Genomic DNA, 19368 nt, shown 5'->3' on the forward strand with positions numbered 1-19368 from the left:
GCAGAGCAACACGTGGTGGTAATCCAAACACCTGGTTAGTTGTGAGCTTTCGTAAGCCCTGCAAATCCTTAGCTCGGGGCTCTCCTCCTAGGCTCCTCCTAGGCTCCGCTGTGTCGGAGTGTAGGACGAGGCCCGAGCTGCAGCCCATCGAAATAAAACCTAAAACAGCTGTAGAGTCTGACTCTCGGTGCTCTTCTTGGTAGGGATCCTGCAACCTGGGCACAACACCCGACCAGGGCATCAGAACCTTCCAGACCTTCACAGAGACTTCGGACTCTCCTTCTCAACAGGGAACGTGGGGCAGAGGTGACTGCAAACCTGTCTCTCAGGAAAATGTGGGAGCAGAGCCCCTTCCTCCCCGCCACGCACACCCAAGCTGAGACGGAGGAGCAGAAAGCAGTGGCGGCTCAGGCAGCCCGTGTGCGGGTCTGCAGGGCACCCGGTCGGGGGGGGGCTCAGGCAGCCCGTGTGCGGGTCTGCAGGGCACCCGGTCGGGGGGGGGCTCAGGCAGCCCGTGTGCGGGTCTGCAGGGCACCCGGTCGGGGGGGGGGTGCTCGGTCAGGCGGTGTGCGGGTCTGCAGGGCACCCGGTCGGGGGGGGGGTGCTCGGTCAGGCGGTGTGCGGGTCTGCAGGGCACACAGGTCTGTGTGTGTGGACCCGTGGTCAGCCCGTGTGCGGGTCTGCAGGGCACACAGGTCTGTGTGTGGACCCTTGGTCAGCCCGTGTGCGGGTCTGCAGGGCACACAGGTCTGTGTGTGTGGACCCGTGGTCAGCCCGTGTGCGGGTCTGCAGGGCACACAGGTCTGTGTGTGTGGACCCGTGGTCAGCCCGTGTGCGGGTCTGCAGGGCACACAGGTCTGTGTGTGGACCCTTGGTCAGCCCGTGTGCGGGTCTGCAGGGCACACAGGTCTGTGTGTGTGGACCCGTGGTCAGGCAGTGTGCGGGTCTGCAGGGCACACAGGTCTGTGTGTGTGGACCCGTGGTCAGCCCGTGTGCGGGTCTGCAGGGCACACAGGTCTGTGTGTGGACCCTTGGTCAGCCCGTGTGCGGGTCTGCAGGGCACACAGGTCTGTGTGTGTGGACCCGTGGTCAGGCAGTGTGCGGGTCTGCAGGGCACACAGGTCTGTGTGTGTGGACCCGTGGTCAGCCCGTGTGCAGGTCTGCAGGACACACAGGTCTGTGTGTGGACCCGTGGTCAGGCGGTGTGCAGGTCTGCAGGGCACACAGGTCTGTGTGTGTGGACCCGTGGTCAGGCGGTGTGCAGGTCTGCAGGGCACACAGGTCTGTGTGTGGACCCTTGGTCAGCCCGTGTGCGGGTCTGCAAGGCACACAGGTCTGTGTGTGTGGACCCGTGGTCAGGCCGTGTGCGGGTCCGCAGGGCACACAGGTCTGTGTGTGGACCCGTGGTCAGGTGGTGTGCGGGTCTGCAGGGCACACAGGTCTGTGTGTGTGGACCCGTGGTCAGGTGGTGTGCGGGTCTGCAGGGCACACAGGTCTGTGTGTGTGGACCCGTGGTCAGCCCGTGTGCGGGTCTGCAGGGCACACAGGTCTGTGTGTGTAGACCCTTGGTCAGGTGGTGTGTGGGTCTGCAGGGCACACAGGTCTGTGTGTGGACCCGTGGTCAGGTGGTGTGAGGGTCTGCAGGACACACAGGTCTGTGTGTGGACCCGTGGTCAGGCGGTGTGCAGGTCTGCAGGGCACACAGGTCTGTGTGTGTGGACCCGTGGTCAGGCGGTGTGCAGGTCTGCAGGGCACACAGGTCTGTGTGTGGACCCTTGGTCAGCCCGTGTGCGGGTCTGCAGGGCACACAGGTCTGTGTGTGTGGACCCGTGGTCAGCCCGTGTGCGGGTCTGCAGGGCACACAGGTCTGTGTGTGTGGACCCGTGGTCAGGCAGTGTGCGGGTCTGCAGGGCACACAGGTCTGTGTGTGTGGACCCGTGGTCAGCCCGTGTGTGGGTCTGCAGGGCACACAGGTCTGTGTGTGTGGACCCTTGGTCAGCCCGTGTGCGGGTCTGCAGGGCACACAGGTCTGTGTGTGTGGACCCGTGGTCAGGCAGTGTGCGGGTCTGCAGGGCACACAGGTCTGTGTGTGTGGACCCGTGGTCAGCCCGTGTGCAGGTCTGCAGGACACACAGGTCTGTGTGTGGACCCGTGGTCAGGCGGTGTGCAGGTCTGCAGGGCACACAGGTCTGTGTGTGTGGACCCGTGGTCAGGCGGTGTGCAGGTCTGCAGGGCACACAGGTCTGTGTGTGGACCCTTGGTCAGCCCGTGTGCGGGTCTGCAAGGCACACAGGTCTGTGTGTGTGGACCCGTGGTCAGGCCGTGTGCGGGTCCGCAGGGCACACAGGTCTGTGTGTGGACCCGTGGTCAGGTGGTGTGCGGGTCTGCAGGGCACACAGGTCTGTGTGTGTGGACCCGTGGTCAGGTGGTGTGCGGGTCTGCAGGGCACACAGGTCTGTGTGTGTGGACCCGTGGTCAGCCCGTGTGCGGGTCTGCAGGGCACACAGGTCTGTGTGTGTAGACCCTTGGTCAGGTGGTGTGTGGGTCTGCAGGGCACACAGGTCTGTGTGTGGACCCGTGGTCAGGTGGTGTGAGGGTCTGCAGGACACACAGGTCTGTGTGTGGACCCGTGGTCAGGCGGTGTGCAGGTCTGCAGGGCACACAGGTCTGTGTGTGTGGACCCGTGGTCAGGCCGTGTGTGGTAGGCATGCTGCCGGGTGTGGACTGTGCAGCCGTGCCTCCAGTCCTTTTGAGTTTTATCTGTCTCTCAGATGGGGTCATTTTGCCTCGGCGGCCCACGACCCTCCTGCCTCCCACTCCTGAGCAGCTGGGATTACAGGCATCAACCCTATGACTGACCAAACTTCAAATCTTCCCCAAAGCTAGCCAAAGCCAGCACTCCAAGTCTTAGACCAAGAATGGGCCAAATGGGATCCCGACTGACTGCCAAAAGGCTGACCCAGCCCTGCAGCCACGCACCACGCACGCGTGGACAGAGCCACCGGCCCTGCAGCCACGCTTCACCCTCGCATGGTCAGAGCCACCGGCCCTGCAGCCACGCTTCACCCTCGCGTGCTCAGAGCCACCGGCCCTGCAGCCACGCAGCACCCTCGCATGGACAGAGCCACTGGACCTCCAGCCACGCACCACGCACGCATGGACAGAGCCACCAGCACTGCAGCCACGCTTCACCCTCGCGTGCTCAGAGCCACCGGCCCTGCAGCCACGCAGCACCCTCGCATGGACAGAGCCACTGGACCTCCAGCCACGCACCACGCACGCATGGACAGAGCCACTGGCCCTGCAGCCACGCTTCACCCTCAAGTGGACAGAGCCACCGGCCCTGCAGCCACGCAGCACCCTCGCATGGACAGAGCCACTGGACCTCCAGCCATGCACCACGCACGCGTGGACAGAGCCACCGGCCCTGCAGCCACGCTTCACCCTCGCGTGGACAGAGCCACCGGCCCTGCAGCCACGCAGCACCCTCGCGTGGACAGAGCCACCGGCCCTGCAGCCACGCACCACGCACGCGTGGACAGAGCCAACCGGCCCTCCATGACAGCGGTGAGGGCTCCACTCCCCCTACCCTCGGGCCACACCGCAAGCCCCCGCGGGCGTCTGCAAACACAGCACCACACCCCCTCTACTTGCAGAACCTGTCACTTAGAAGACGTCGTGGCTCGCTCTGCAAACCCAGGCCACCTGCACCACTCTCCCCTCCTGTCATTCCTGCCGCCGGTAGTAGGACTTAAACTCAGACCTTTGCACTCTTGCTTGGGTTTTTACTCCAGGCTGGTGCTTTACCATTTGAGCCACACCTTCACTCCCACTTTTTGCTGGCTAATTGGAGAGAAGAGTCTTACAAACTTTCCTGCCTAGGCTGGCTTGAACCGTGATCCTCAGATCTCGGCCTTCAGGGTAGCCAGGACTACAGGCGTGAGCTATGTTGTCCAGCCGATCACTCACTACTCCGGTACCTGGGGCCATTGGTAACATCAGGGTTCCTTGAACACAGCCACTGCTGTGGAGACGCAGCGGATCTGACCCGAGGGGCGTGCTGCCCGGCCCTGAGGCAGGCAGGGCCCGGTAATCTTCCATCAATCCACTCTGAACAGCTGGCAGTTTAGCACTCGGGGTGTCCTCATGTCTGGAGCACCCCTTTCCCTGCTTTTAGATCAAGTGTGATGGTGGGCGCCGGGATCGCCGGCACGGCGGGGTCACCGTGTATCTTCAGTTGACATAAATCACTGTGTGTTATCTGGTGATGTGAAGAAAGCCGAACAAATTCAGTTACATAAACTAATATGTCAGGTATTGTGGGTCTCCAGTAGGGCTTTCTTAAGGGCGGCTCAAGCGCCAGTCAAGCAAGCCGAGCAAATGGGAGGTCCTGAGTTCGAGCCCTGACTTTACTGGTTTGGCTGGTATAAGTAGCCACATCAGCACCCACCTCGCACCCCGTGTCCCCTGGGGGCACCGGTTTGGAGCTCGGCCCCTGTGCTGTCTGGCCACGAAGATGATGGCCCCGTGGGAAGGGCCGCGTTTCTCTCGGTCCTGTGGGCTCTCCATCTCAGACACTGACGTGAGCTGACCTAGGAGCCCCCGGCCAGGTCTTCACTGCGTGCACGGCCGCCCGATCCCTTCACCAGCCGACAGCGGAGGGGAATAAAAACTCCTGCCGTGTCCCTCCCTGCCGGCCTCTTGGCGTTGGTGAGAAACGGAGGCCAGATTGCGTCCTTCAGAGGAAGAGGCCTCCCTGTCACCAGAGGTCTCAATCCCCTCCCCCCCCCCCCAGCAGGCAGCTCGAGATCCGCCCTGTCCTCTCTTCCCCTCTGCTCATCTTCAACACCGGCCCTTGCCTTAATAACTCGGAACAGACTAACACCTGGGGCCTGGAGCTGCTAAAACACATGGCACACTTGCGAACTCAATCCCGCGCCATTAAACCATGGAAAATTACATTCCAATACCTTGAGGAATAAAAATCTGGGGGGGGGGGGAGTTTCCCTTATTAGAGCAAGTCTGGGAATAACAGGTAACATTGAGGAGAAAGCAGAACACAGAGGGAGGAGAGAGAGGGAAAGGAGGAAGAAGGAGAAAGCAGAACACAGAGGGAGGAGAGAGAGGGAAAGGAGGAAGACGCAGAAGAGGGGGTTTCCCTAAAAGGGGCGCTTAGACCCCCATCGGAGGGGGCCCCTCGTCTCCATCAGCACGGGAGTTACGGTGCGTACGCTGCGGCCAGCTGGCTAGGCAGAGACAGAGTCTCACAGCGTGCTGGCGTGCTGATGGGCCTGTCGCCCCGGTGGCTAATGACACAGAGCATTTTGTATTCCTGCGTGGAGGGGCCCTGCGTGTCCATGTTTACCATGGACGTGGGTCCCAGATGTCCTCTCCACAGGGGACTGGACAGGGAAATGCGGCGTGTGTACACGCCGGAACGCTATTCAGCCATGAAGAATAGAATCCTGTCCTTTGCAGCCACGTGGATGGCCCTGAAGGCCGTGATGTTACGTTATGTCACGTTACGCTATGTTAGATGAGGGCCGGGTAGCGCTGGCTTAGCGGTCAGGTGGAGGTTTCTGGGGCCTGGGGAGAAGGGGAAGACGCAGTACGCAGGCGGAAAAGCACATCAGCTGCACAGAGAGGTGCAATTAATACAGATCCATAAAAAATGTTTAAAGATCCTTGTGATTAATACAAAATCACTAACTACAAGCCAAGGACTCAAAGGTTCCACGCGGGGACCTGAGCCTAAACAAGATGATGGGGGTCCAACGGGGGTTCTAAAAGGTGCTGTGGCTTCACATGCAAGTGGCATAAAAGGCCTGTTTCCCCCAGGGAAGGGCTCTGGTGGCCAGGGCAGGCCTGACACATTCCAGCCATGCAGAGCCTTCCAGCCACGTGACCTCGGGCTGCAGGATGGTGGCCGGGCACCAGCCGTGCCCTGGGGCAGCAAGGCGGCCCTGATTGCTCTTAAATGGATCGTTTTCTCAGCTGGCTATGGACACGGATGCGAGGAGATCTCAGGGAGCCCCGGGGGTCCTGTGTGGGGCTATCAGACCTGAGGGCCGTGACAGGACCCCAGGCAGCGCTGAGGCTCTGCGGCCTCTCCCTCCGGAGCCTCAGGGAGGCAGCGCCAGTCCGCCGTGCCCCACGGCCACTCTAGAGCCCGCTGGAGACCCGCAGGGGCGCACCAGCAAGAACCGCTGGGCTCCGTGACAGGGCTGCCCCTCCGCTCCCTCTGCCTCCCCCACCATCCCCTGGCACAACTTCCAGGCTTCCTGAAGGCCCAGCTCCCATCCTGGGGCCTTCACGGAGCCCAGAAGTCTGGGATGGCACAGAAAAGCCTTTCAGGGCTGTAACCAGTGTGTGCGCAGACGCACAGTGTCGGGAAAGGAGGAAAATCTGGAGACAGCAAACGTCGGGGCGTTCTGGACAACAGCGCCCTTCAGCTCTGGACGCCCTTCCTCTACCTTGGGAGGGGCAGGGCCTGGGGAGACTTGTGCCAGCCTTTCCAAGGGTCCTTCCTTCCTTCCTTCCTTCTTCCTTTCTTCCTTCCTTCCTTCCTTCCTTCCTTCCTTCCTTCCTTCCTTCCTTCCTTCCTTCCCTCCCTCCTTCCTTCCCTCCTTCCTTCCTTCCTTCCTTCCTTCCTTCTTTCCGTTTCCTTCCCTTCCCTTCCTTCTATCCGTCATGTGGGGCTTGAACTAGGGGCTTGGGCGCTGTCCCTGAGCTCTTTCACTCAAGGCTGATGCTCTACCACTTTGAACCACAGCACTACTTTTTTTCTGGTGGTTCCCTGGGGAGAAGAATCTCCCAGACTTTCCTGCCTGGGATGGCTTCGAACCCTCAAATCTCAGTCTCCTGAGTAGCTAGGATGACAGGCGGGAGCCACCAGGGCCCGGCTTCCTAGTGACTTCGGCCAGCGTGCCCCAGGCCCTGATGGAATCCATCACAACACGGATGTCTTCTTTTAAACATAGGACGTGGTCTCTTGGGGACACTTGGCTGCCGCTAGAAATCATCTCATCTCAAATCCTCAGGGCTGCGTCCCCAGATCCGCCACATACACTCACAGACTGTACTCTCTCCCCAGCCCCCCAAATCCCCTAGCAACTCCATCCCTGTGCGGAACGCGTTAGCTCCTCCGGCTGTGATTCCTGTGCCATCTGTGGACAGATAACAAGGGACAATAATCCGAGAACAGCCCTGGCGTGCACTCTGCGGTCCAACCCCGGTGCCTGCCTGCCATTAGCGGGAGGGATGGAGCCGCGCCAGGCCTGGGCTTCCCACCGCTCCGGCCAGATGCAGCCGACGGCCCCGCCGCGACACGGGCGCCCTGCCCCCGCGAACAACCAGAGTGTGGCCACCACGTTCAGGAAAGAGCCAAAGCATCGGGCTGAAGACAAGAGAGCACACAGGAAGCAGGAAGCCCCAAGGGGCTGCTCGCGCCCACCCGCCAGCTGCCCGCCAGGTGTGGTGGACAGGACAGAGCAGGCCCTGTGAGGATAGGTCATACAGGCGGTGCTCCGTCCCGCGCCCCTCTGCCCTCCAGTGCAGCCCTGCAGGGGCCCTGTGGGCTTCTCCCAGCACAGGTCCCGGGGCTGGCTGGCACGGGTGTGTGTATCCACGCGCCCACCCCCCCAGCCGTGCCGCCGGCAGTCAGCGTGGGGCCTCCTGCAGAACAGGCTGAGGAGAGCCACGCCGACCAATGCCTGTCCGTGATCCACCAAAGCCGGGCTAACGCGGCCCGCTGCCAACCGGGGATCAGCGCCCAGCTGTCCTGCTGGGGTGGGGGGACACACGGAGGCTGGAGGAACAGAGCCCCCATCCCAGGGGGCAGGGCTGAACGTGAGCCGACGGGGGGGGGGGGAGGCCCGCGGGGTGGGGCCCGCCCGGCGGACACGGACACCTGCTGCCCGCCTGCCCGCCCACCCCGTCCCCAGCCGTAGGAAAAGCCGGCAGAGATCAGCAGGGCTAAATCCTGGTGTTCCTCACATGCACACACACGTGCCCACGTGTGCACACCTGCTCACGCGCACTCCACCACCCACCAACCCTTCACGTGTGAGCACAGTTGGCTTCAGGAGTGGGTTCCGGAGTTCTGAGGAAGTGTGAAATGCTGCTGACCTTGTCCACGGGTGCCATTCAAACATCTAACGGAAGGAAGTCCCGCCCTCCCCACAGCCTCTGCGCCCGGCGTCTGGGTGCACGGAGACAGGGGCAGGTACCAACAGGACTGAGCTCCCTCTCTCGCTGGGTCTGTGCCCAGGGCCAGCAGCCTGGCAGAGGGAAACCAGGGCAGCTAGCGTCCTGGGCCAGGCCAAGCCCCGGACAGCCTCCTCCCTGCGAGATCAGCCCGCAGCTCCTTGCTCTGCCCTGGTGCGCTGGCCCCAGGCCCCTGGCTTGGGCATGAGCTGCTTGCTTCTGATGGGAAATGGGAAAGAGGTACAGGAGAGGGAGCAGCTTCAGAGACGGTGGACAGGTCACCTCGAGGACCTGTGGACCCTCCTGCCCCTGGGGACGGGGCTCCCAGGAAAGCCCCCAAGTGGCCTCCAATGGGCCCACGTGTGGCCTGGCCACGCAGTGCTCACTGATAGCACGTGCCACGGCATTCTGGAGTACTGTGCATGGTGCCTCCCCACACCGTTAGCACCTCCCGAGTTGGCTGCTCTCCCCTCCCCCGCGGGACCTGGCGTCCGCCCCTCCCTCGGCCCCTGCACACCTCCGTCCTGCTCAGACTCTGAGTCCACCCCTGACGCCCACCGGGGAGCTAGCACGTAGGGCACAGGGCCAGCTTGGCTCGGTCCCGGCTCACGGGTGCCAGCTGTGTGGCTCTGGCCACGTGACTTAACATCTGTCTCCTCATCCATTAGTGGCCACCACTGCCCGTAACAGCCCGAGCTTCCTAAGTGCGTCCCTCTCCCCAGGATAGAAGGATGGCTTCCACGCCTGTCCCCAGTGCACGGAGCGGGAGCGCAGGGCGGAGAGCAGGGAGGCGCTTGCTTGCACTGTGGTGGATTTCATTTTATAGTTCCAACTTGAAAATAAAGCGAGCACTTCATGTAATGATACACTCAAATTAAAAAACTTAAAAAGCCATCATTAAAAATCAACACTAAAATTAAGGGAAGGTACCGCGATGTGTGTGTCACTGCGGCAAAACAGCCAGCGGAGAACCGCTGCAGACGACCGGAACTCAGGGTTTCACTGCACGCTGTTCACAGCCCGCACACCACACACGGCCCTGGGAGTGAGGACGGGCGCGCCGGCATCACGCAGAGGACGTGTGCATGTGTGTGCACGCGCATGGACGCGCACACACATGTACATGCAGGTTTATACACACACCCATCAGTGGCTCCATACACGTGTGTGAGCACACGCACATGTGTTGCTGTATGAGCATGGGTGTGCTGGCATGTGTGTACATGTCTGCATGTATGTGCTATGTGTGTGACTACGTGTGTGCATGGTTGTTTTGCATACATTGTACGTCTGATACACGTATGTGTTATGCATGTTTCTTCACAGGAAAATGGAGTCTGTGCTTAGTCCTCTGCTCTGCCCCTGTGACCGAGCACAGGAACGGGAGCCCAGCTGGGCAGGGGACACGGCCTCACCCAGCTGTCCAGAGCCCAGGGGTCCACTGCACACCCAGGCCACCCTCCCAATGTCTCCCTAAAATTGCAGCTGATTCTCTCCTGTCTGGACGCGAAGTCGGCTCCAATGCTAACTTTTCTTTTGCATGCATCTCACAGATCCAACCCGACTGCAATCCGCAGTTGAATAAAAACACAAGCAGAGCACCCCGGGAAGCTGAGAGCTCAGAATCCAGGCCCCCAAAGCCGGCACTGGTGAACAAATCTGGGAGACTCCCATGTCCCATTAACCAGCAAAAGGCCAGACGTGGAGGTGTGGCTCAGGTGGTAGAGCACCAGCCTTGAGTGGAAAAGCCAGTGAGAGCACGAGGCCCCGAGTTCAAGCCCCAGCACCAGCAGCAAAAACACACAGATAAAATCACCGGCTCTACCCCGACAGATGCCTGCCTGACCCCAAGGACTTCGTTCAAGAGGAGGCAGAGGATGTCTGCAAACCCTCGGATGTTCTTTTCCATGCTGCCTGGCCGCTCTGCTCCCTTTCTTGTGACTCTGGCAAGTCCAGGAGCCCTGATGATGGACGGCCCCGTGGGGCCGCCCGTGCAGCGGGGCCTCCCCTCCCGGTGCCCCAGCCCAGCCCAGCGGGCAGGACAGGGGCCTTCCTGACTCGGGGCGGCCATCTCCTGCTGATGAGATCAATTTGGCCTCATGAATGTCACGGCTGGCTGAGATTTCTTTCTCTTGAATAAATACCAGTTCTTAAATACCAAATCTCTAAGGGCTTATTCTCAAAATGTTAATAGGGGGGAAAAATCCGTAGAGGAGATTCACTGGCCCCAGAGATGCCAGTCAAGAGCAGGCGGGGGCTGCCGGACCGTGTCTCCCGCTTGTTTATCTATTTTGCTGACAGTGGGTTTGGATTTTTGCCAGCTCAGAGCTGGGGCGGCCCGGGTGAGCTGCAGACCATGTGAACATGTCCTTATGTCCACCAGGCTCGGCCCAGGCTTGTGCTGGCCAGGCCTGAGTCGCTGGGATTCCGGGTGTGTATTGGTGCACCCAGCTAACAGGGAGATTTTCTGAGGGGAACCTAGTGCAAGGTGCGCCATCTATCAGGATCTAGGGCCTTGGGGCCACTGCATTTGCCCATGCATGCATGCACACCAAGAAGACAGGACAGCGGCCCCAAAGACGCCCGGCCCCCACTCTGGAAGCCGTGCCACGAGGCCTCTCCAGGAAGAGGGGAGGAAGGAGGGGACTCGAGGACGGTGGCGGGAGGGGTAACACGGTCACACGTGCCCAGAGGAGGGGTGTAGGACCAGACGCTGGTGTGCTGTGGCCACAAGCCAAGGACACCCAGACTAAACCCCCCAACCCATGGGCCGGAAGACACTGGCGTGGAGTGGCTTCCCGAATTCCAGCAGGGGTGTACCCCACCGACAGCGACTCCCCTGCAGGCCCGCGTCCCTGCTCACCCCAGAAGCCGTGCAGGGCCCAGCACAGAAGCATCCCGCCGCACACACCACCTGGCTTCCCTCTCCTCCCTGCCCCCCCCCTTGTTTTTCTTCTCCTTTGTGCCCATGACAGCCAGGGCCCCGCGTCCTTGGCCATGGCTGCTCAGAGCAGCTGCCCCTGGATCCTCGCTCCCCAACCCCAAAGCCCTGCATGCCCCACGGGGCACACAGGGGCCCCGCTGCCACGAGGAACGCGGCCCTGGTCGCCTTCCATCATAAATATGGATCGTCCTCCAGCCACATTTGGGGCTGTCAGGTCCTCTCCCATCTAGAAATACAACTGCCACGTCCGTTTCCATGGGAACACAGAGTCTGAATCTCATATGAGACTCACACAACTTTGATTAGACTCAGAAAGCTGGGCCTCCCCTCTCCCCCGCCCCCATGCTCCCGGCATGCCACGCCCTGCCTGCTGGACGGCACGGGAGCCGGAGCCGGAGCCGGAGCCGGAGCCGGAGCCGGCCACTCCCAGGTCAGAGGAGTTCTCAAGCAGGAAGCAAGAACACAGCAAGTGGCAAGCGTGGCCTGTGCAGCCGGCCCAGAGCCTGCTCACTCCACAGCGGACGTCCAGGGACTCCCGGGGCAGCTGGAGCGGGGAGGCCAGCCCTGTGACCAGACCACTGCAACTTCCAGCCCAGCCCAGGGCTGGGGACAGGGCTGGGGACAGGGCTGGGGACAGGGCTGGGGACAGGGCTGGGGACAGGGCTGGGGACAGAGCTGGGGACAGGGCTGGGGACAGGGCTGAAGGACAGGGCTGGGGACAGGGCTGGGGACAGAGCTGGGGACAGGGCTGAAGAACAGGGCTGGGTACAGGGCTGAAGGACAGGGCTGGGGACAGAGCTGGGGACAGGGCTGAAGGACAGGGACAGGGCTAGATGCTGGCCACATATGAAATGAAGCCTCTGGAAACCCAAACCCCAGGGCTCAGAGGTTCTCTGGGTTCAGGGACCGAGGAGGTGCCGGGAGGGCAGCTGTCCACAGTGGCACAGACCCGGCCCATTCTGTGCCTTGTCTGCATGTCTCTTCCATTTGGTACCACCTGAGCTAGAGTCTTTTTTAAAATATATTTATATATAAGTTAAAAGTTAAAAATGCCCCGAGTTCAGGACTTATGGCTTTGTGCTTATTGGCTGCTAGGTCATGGCTGGTGCTCTGCCATCTGAGCCATGCCTCCACCCCAACTCTTTGCAGGTTAGTTGGAGATGGAATGGTGCGGGCTGGCTGGCTTTGAGCCTTGATCCTTTAGGTCTCAGATTCCTGAGTAGCTAGGATTTCAGGCATGGCCTTGGGAGCCTAGCTCGGGCTGACTGCAAACCACGATCCTCCCGATTTTCAGCAGCTGATCACAGGTGTGAGCCACTGCGCCAGCTGACATTCCTGAAGCCAAAAGAAACACACAACTGAATGGCCAACGACATCTCCCGGCCAGGCCCAGCCATTCCCGAGAGGCAGAAGGTGGACGCAGCCGCAGTTCACTGGTTCACGCCTGGGACGCCCCAGGGCCCCACGTCTCCCAGGCCCGTGTATCACACAAGGACACGCGACAAGATGTAACCCTGGAGCCCCAGCCTGCCGCCATCGGCGCTCAGGACGCTTCCCCGTGGTCACGAAGCTTCTGGGCCCAGGGCCTGGAGCGAATGGATTCGTCTTCCAGCCCAAGAGAAGGATCAGACAGCCACCCGAGGCAGCCGGCTCTGCCCTGAAGACTTTCCCCAGCTCAGGAAGACGCACCAATGATTCCCAGACAAGGACAGGCTCCAGCGTTCAGTTCACGCCGTGAAGCCGCCGGCCAGTGTCCACTATAAACGCGGATGCACGCGCGCGCCTGGCACAGAGCCTTAGACCATTCTCAATTCTCATAAGGACTCCGGCAGCAGCCCCGATGGCGCCACCTGCGGGCGGAGGCGGGAACATCGCCTGGGCCCAGAAGTGCAGGGCCGGCTGGGAGCCAGGCGGGGCTCTGGCTCAGAAAAGAAACCTAACAGGAAAGAGGGAACAGTAACATCTGCGCTGGGGACGGGCCTGGGAGCACCGAGCCCGCACGTGAAGTCCTGACACCGCCGTGGTGAGGCTGCCCACCATCGCCACCACAGCAAGCGGGCAGGGGAGCAGCTCCACAGCCGTCCCGGGCTGGAGGAAGTGCAAGGCGGGGGTGCCGGAAGGTTCTGAACCTGACAGGGTGACCTGAGTGGACCTCGGACCCGTGTCCCGCAGATATTTAAAAGGGTGACGACGTTTGTCGTGTGTGTCAGATGCGTGCTGCCCAGGCTGGGCGGGGTTGTTTTGCATCCATTCTGGGGTGGCAGGGACGGTGGGGTGGCGGTGGACTAAGGGGTGCCCCCTCCATGGATGAGAGACAGCAGAGACAGCGCTGCCCAACAGCTGCAGAAATAGGAACAGCCGTGACTTTGTTTCCTTTCTGGAATGTTCCACAGAGATAAATCTCTGCGCCACGCGCAGTTTGGTCTGAAAGGAGCCAGCCTAGACGTCACGGTGTCAGTGCCGTGATGGGGCAGAGCTCAGGACACGGCACACAGGATCTCATCACACGCACGGGCATGCACGTGCACGTGCACACACACGCACACACACACACACACACACACACACACGTGCGGCCGTGGCCAGTGCACACACGCCCTTTACCTGAAAGGGCGTCTGGCTGTTGTAGTTTTTCAATTCCTTGTTTCCGCCCCGAAAGAGCAGCACTCGGGCGCAGCTGTCCTGCAAGCAGAGAAGAGGAAAGTCACTCAACAGACACGGGGCGGGGGTGAGGGGGGCGCTGAGCGTGGCTGGCCGCCTGGGGCCCGGCTGCCGGCCAGTCACCCGCTGGGCACGGAAGGGCCAGGGGGTCGCTGGCTGGCAACCATCAGAACGCGTCTCCATGCCCGGACAGCAGGGTTGAGTTGTTTTTGTCTTCTTTTCCCTAGTGGAATTGGCTTCGTTTGCTTGCTCGGCTGGTGCTCTACCATGTGAGCCACACCTCCAGCCCTGCTGTTTTGCAGATATGAGTCTTGCAGACTTTCCTACCCAGGCTGGCTTTGAACCGCGATCCTCAGCTCTCAGCCACCTGAGTAGCTAGGATGACAGGTGCGTGTCACCTGTGCCTGGCACCAGGTGGTTTTGTTTTAAAAACCAAAGCACAGCCGGGCGCCGGTGGCTCATGCCTGTGAGCTACTCAGGAGGTTGAGATCTGAGGATTGCAGTTCAAAGCCAACCCAGGCAGGAAAGACCCTGAGACCCCCCCTATCTCCAATAAACCACCAGAAAATCGGAAGTGGCGCTGTAGCTCAGTGGTAGAGCACTGGCCTTGAGCAGAAGAGCTGAGGGACAGCGCCCAGGCCCAGAGTTCAAGCCCCACGACCGACAAAACAAAAACAAAGCACCCAAGGAACTATCTTTCTCTGGCGGGCGAGGTGCACTCCACGGCTGCCCTGCCCCAGCCCTGAGCCTGTGCCGGGGCTCGCCGCGGTGGGCACCGCACCCCACCTTTGCACTTCCTAGATGAGGCCTTGGTGGGTACAAGAAAGCCGCGCCCCGTGCTGGGACTGTCCGTCCCAGAGCCTGGGGACCTCCCTCGCACCACGCCCTGTGCCAGGGCCGTCCCGGAGCCTGGGGACCTCCCTCACACCGCACCCCGTGCCAGGGCCATCCCATCCCGGAGCCCGGGGACCTTCCTCACACTACGCCCCGGGCCAGGACCATCCGTCCCGGAGCCTGGGGACCTTCCTCCAACTACACCCCGTGCCAGGGCCATCCCGTCCCGGAGCCCGGGGACCTCCCTCGCACTACGCCCCGGGCCAGGACCATCTGTCCCGGAGCCGGGGACCTCCCTCGCACCGCGCCCTGTGCCAGGGCCGTCCCGGAGCCTGGGGACCTCCCTCGCACCACGCCCCGTGCCAGGGCCATCCCGTCCCGGAGCCCGGGGACCTTCCTCACACTACGCCCCGGGCCAGGACCATCTGTCCCGGAGCCTGGGGACCTTCCTCCAACTATGCCCCGTGCCAGGGCCATCCCGTCCCGGAGCCCGGGGACCTCCCTCGCACTACGCCCCGGGCCAGGACCATCCGTCCCGGAGCCGGGGACCTCCCTCGCACCGCGCCCTGTGCCAGGGCCGTCCTGGAGCCCGGGGACCTCCCTCGCACCGCGCCCTGTGCCAGGGCCGTCCCGGAGCCTGGGGACCTCCCTCGCACCGCACCCCGTGCCAGGGCCATCCCATCCCGGAGCCCGGGGACCTTCCTCACACTACGCCCCGGGCCAGGACCATCCGTCCCGGAGCCGGGGACCTCCCTCGCACCGCGCCCTGTGCCAGGGCCGTCCTGGAGCCCGGGGACCTCCCTCGCACCTCGCCCTGTGCCAGGGCCATCCGTCCCAGAGCCTGGGGACCTCCCTCACACTACGCTCCATGCCAGGGCCATCCGTCCCAGAGCCTGGGGACCTCCCTCGCCCCGTGCCAGGGCCATCCCATCCCGGAGCCCGGGGACCTCCCTCACACGGCGCCCCGGCCCGCCAGTCTGTCTCCCAGCGCGGCGGGGTCTCCCGGCTCAGGGCCGCGCCGTGGCACTGACCTGGTTGTAGAGGGCGCAGATGTGCAGGGCGGTGTTGCCTGAGGCGTTCTGCGCGCCCATGTCCGCGCCGTAGAACAGCAGGTGCTCCAGATGCTGCACGTGGCCGTACCTGCAGGCCTGAGACGCAGAGCCATGGGAGAGCCCGCGTGGGAGCCCCGCCCCTGCCACACACCTGCGATCCCCGCGGCCCTCCACGCTTCGCCCACTCCCGCCATCCCCCAGGCCCTCCCCGCCCCAGCCACACACCCGCCATGCCCTTCACCCACTCCCCCATCCCCGCGGCCCTCCACGCCTTCGCCCACTCCCGCCATCCCCCACGGTCCATGACCCTGGACATGGGGCCGCTGCCCTCCAGCCAGCTCTGAGCCCCAAATTCTCCATAAGCTGCCAGCCCAGTGGGGGGAGAGGGTAGCCGGACATGGCTGCAGGACCCATGGGGTTCAGAGCTGCAGGCAAGGGCAGCTGGGGCTGTCAGCCAGGGGGAAAGGAGCAGAAGGAGAGAGACACACAGACACACAGACAGACGCCAGGCTCGCGGAGAGCAGGGCCAGAACCTGCTGGCTGCCCCGGACGTGGAAGGGAGGCCGGGCGGCCCAGATCCCCTCGGAGCGGGAAACCGATCCCCTCCACAGAAGAAACAATGGGCTAATGAGCTCTCCCCGGGGAGCTCCGAGCGCAGCTTTGCAACGGCTTAAATTAATTGCTCTGAAATCAATAGGGAACTCTGCACAAACACTCCGCGATCAATGCACGCTCCTTCCGCAGAACTGAGGAGGCCAGAGGTGGGGGCCGCCACCGCCCGCCCGGCCGGCACAGGCCGCGCTCCGCGGGGCCAGCACCCCTCCCACACCCGCCCCAGCGAGCACTGTGGTCAGCCGCGGCCACCTCGGCCACCGCACCGACTGCCACCACCACAGCCGCACCCTGGGCAGGACATGGCTTCCACATGTGGGTGTGAATGGTCCTCAAGACTCTCCCTGGTTTTCTGTACACACACACACACACACACACACACACACACACACACACACACACACACACACACACACACACACACACACACACACACACACACACACACACACACACACACACACACACACACACAGAACTTCCATCAGAAAACCCACAGGCTAGAAAGGGAGTACTCAGGCCTCGAACTGGCAGACGCGGGGGGGGGAGGGGGCCACGGACTCCCAGGTGCTGACGTGTTTGCCTGCATGCATTGTATGTGGTCACACACAGCCTGTAGCACACTCCGCGATCTGTCACACACCAGCCAGGCAAGGCCAGCTGCGTGGGGCGTCCAGCGCGTGTCCTCTGGAAGGGACGTGGATCGGTGGGGTTGGTGTCTCCCCAGGTCCTGCGCCCGCTCTCCCTGACCTAGGCTTCTAACAGCACCCCACACTGAAGGGAGCCAAAAGAGAGAGCACCCCCGAGGACAGAGCCACCCCCCGAAGGCCCCCCGGCCCCATTGGGGGCGATAGTATTTATTCATTGAATTTTGCCAGTGCCAAGGTCTTAACTCAGGAGCTCACATCCTTGCTCTGCCTTCTGGCTCATGGCTGTTGCTCTACTATTTGCGCCACCCCTCCAGTTCAGATTTTTGTTGATTAATTGGGGATAGATCCTCACAGGCTTTTCTTCCTGGGCTGGCCTTACACTGTGACCCTTCAAATCTCAGTCTTCTGAACAGCTAGAAATTATAGGCACGAGCAACTGTGTTTGGCTTTTTATATTATTCAATATGCTTATTGAATGACTTCTATCCAATAGTGCTATTGTTTAACAAAATCGAATAATGGCAATCTGTGGGTCTGCCCTGGTATAAATTAAAAAGCAAAGGGGCAAGAATAGAAAGTATAAGCCGTCGGGCGCTGAGAGCTGAGGATTGAGGTTCAAAGCCAGCCTGGGCAGGAACATCCGTGAGCCAGTCCAGGCCTGCAATCAGGAAACCTTCCTTCAGCCCTGCACTGCCACCTGCTGGACGCTCCCCGCTCCATCTCGGTTCTGGCCCCGCAGTGCTGAGCCCGAGAGCGCAGGTGAACCACGGACCCCGCTCCCATGGGCCCCGGCTGCCTCGGCCAGCTCGGCCCCCAGCAGCTCTCCATCTCCACCTCGCCATTTACCCCGCAGCTGCTGCTTCAGCCTACACTGCTGACGATGCCCCCTCCCTGCCCGGCCCAGCCCGGCCCCAGATCAAAAGAAACCAGAGCAAACCTCTTTGGGCAGTGTGGCCCAAGTAGCAGAGCGCCAACCAAGCAAGCCCAGAGCCCTGAGTTCCAAACACCAACATCACCAGGGAGGGACTGGGAGGGAGGGAGGGAGGGACTGGGAGGGAGGGAGGGAGGGAGGGAGGGAGAAAGGAAGCAAGCAAGGAAGATGGTAATTACCAGCCCAAGCCAAAACTTGAGTTGATTCTGAGAACGCGCCTCACTGGCAGGCGCCTGCCCCGAGTCCCATGGGTCCCCAGGTCCCAGCCGCGTGGTGGCCCTGCGCTGATCCGCCGCCCGTGTCCACCCTGCCGCCAGGACCCACACCCCCGTGAGCGGCAGGGCGGCCCCAGGCTCTCGACGGTGAGGCAACCATCAAACCCCCAGTGCTACAGGCAGCGCCGTCCACGGAGGGACTGACTTTAAATAGAGTCCAGAACCCCACGACGCTCCAACAGGATCGGAACCAGCAGGCCCGTCCACCCAGCCCCACCCCGTCTCTTCTTCCACCATAATTACATAGTCCAGGTACAAGTGAGTGCTCGGGGCCGGGAGACAAGCCGGAGCGCGCCGCGCTCAGCCAGCTGCTGGCAGTGTGGCTCCACCTGAGCCCCTCACCCACTCTGGGCCTGGACTCCGTGTGCAAAGACGGGAAGTGCTCTGTGCGGGCTGCTCTGGGGATGTGGAAACATGGAGCAGAGCCTGGCGGGGTGTGCGGAAGCTGGGACCGGGGGGCCGCCGAGGAGGAGGAGGGCCCCGTTCAGGCCCCGTTCCGGCCCCCCCTTAGCCCTTTGACAGTCACAGCCCCAGAGCCAGGGAGAGTCCTTAGCTCTGGGGAGAACAGTACTTCCCAAGACGGCCACTAGAGGGCGGTCTGTGCCGGCTGAGACCCGGGCAGGGAGCTGAGGATGGGGTGGGGGGAGCTAGCCGGGGCAGGGAGAGGTGGGAGGCGGGGCAGGGCCTGGGGAGGGCCCGGTGCTGCGGGGTGGGCCCGGGCTGAGATGATTTGAGGCACTGGGTTTAGCACTCTGAGCCAAGGCCTCAGGGCTGCAGCCCAGCTTCTGTGGGGGACCAGAACGATTTCTGATGAAATGCGGGGCTCCCCACAGCCCCCCACCCCGGGCCATGGCAGGCAGGGGCCACCGTCACGAGCATTAGGGGGCAAGAGGGGGCCCTGCCGTCACCCAGTGGAGGGGGGCGGGGAGGGGGGACCTGCCGTCACCCAGTGGAGGGGGGCGGGGAGGGGGGCGGGGAGGGGGGCCCTGCCGTCACCCAGTGGAGGGGGGCGGGGGGGGCCCTGCCGTCACCCAGTGGAGGGGGGGCGGGGAGGGGGGAACCTGCCGTCACTCAGTGGAGGGGGGTGGGGAGGGGGGCGGGGGGGGGACCTGCCGTCACCCAGTGGAGGGGGGGCGGGGAGGGGGGAGGGGAGCTGCGCAGGCCTCTGCACTGGGGGACGCGGGTGTCTGGCCCCCGCAGACCC

The 19368-nt window shown here is 62.5% G+C and overlaps 1 protein-coding gene across 2 annotated transcripts in view; it reads right to left on the reverse strand.

Annotated features, from left to right (window-relative positions):
* Positions 1-19368, reverse strand: part of Shank2 (SH3 and multiple ankyrin repeat domains 2) — a 300166-nt gene that overhangs the window by 235431 nt on the left and 45367 nt on the right. For both annotated transcript variants that reach the window (XM_070009648.1, XM_070009647.1), the window contains exons 8-9: positions 15676-15792; positions 13754-13831 (exon numbers count right to left, since the gene is read on the reverse strand). In XM_070009648.1, the coding sequence (XP_069865749.1) occupies positions 13754-13831; positions 15676-15792 (195 nt within the window). The remainder of the gene's footprint in view (positions 1-13753; positions 13832-15675; positions 15793-19368) is intronic.

Source organism: Dipodomys merriami, unplaced genomic scaffold (genome assembly GCF_024711535.1).
Source record: "Dipodomys merriami isolate MVZ:Mamm:240054 unplaced genomic scaffold, mDipMer1.0.p SCAF_78, whole genome shotgun sequence".
NCBI classification, from domain to species: Eukaryota; Metazoa; Chordata; class Mammalia; order Rodentia; family Heteromyidae; genus Dipodomys; species Dipodomys merriami.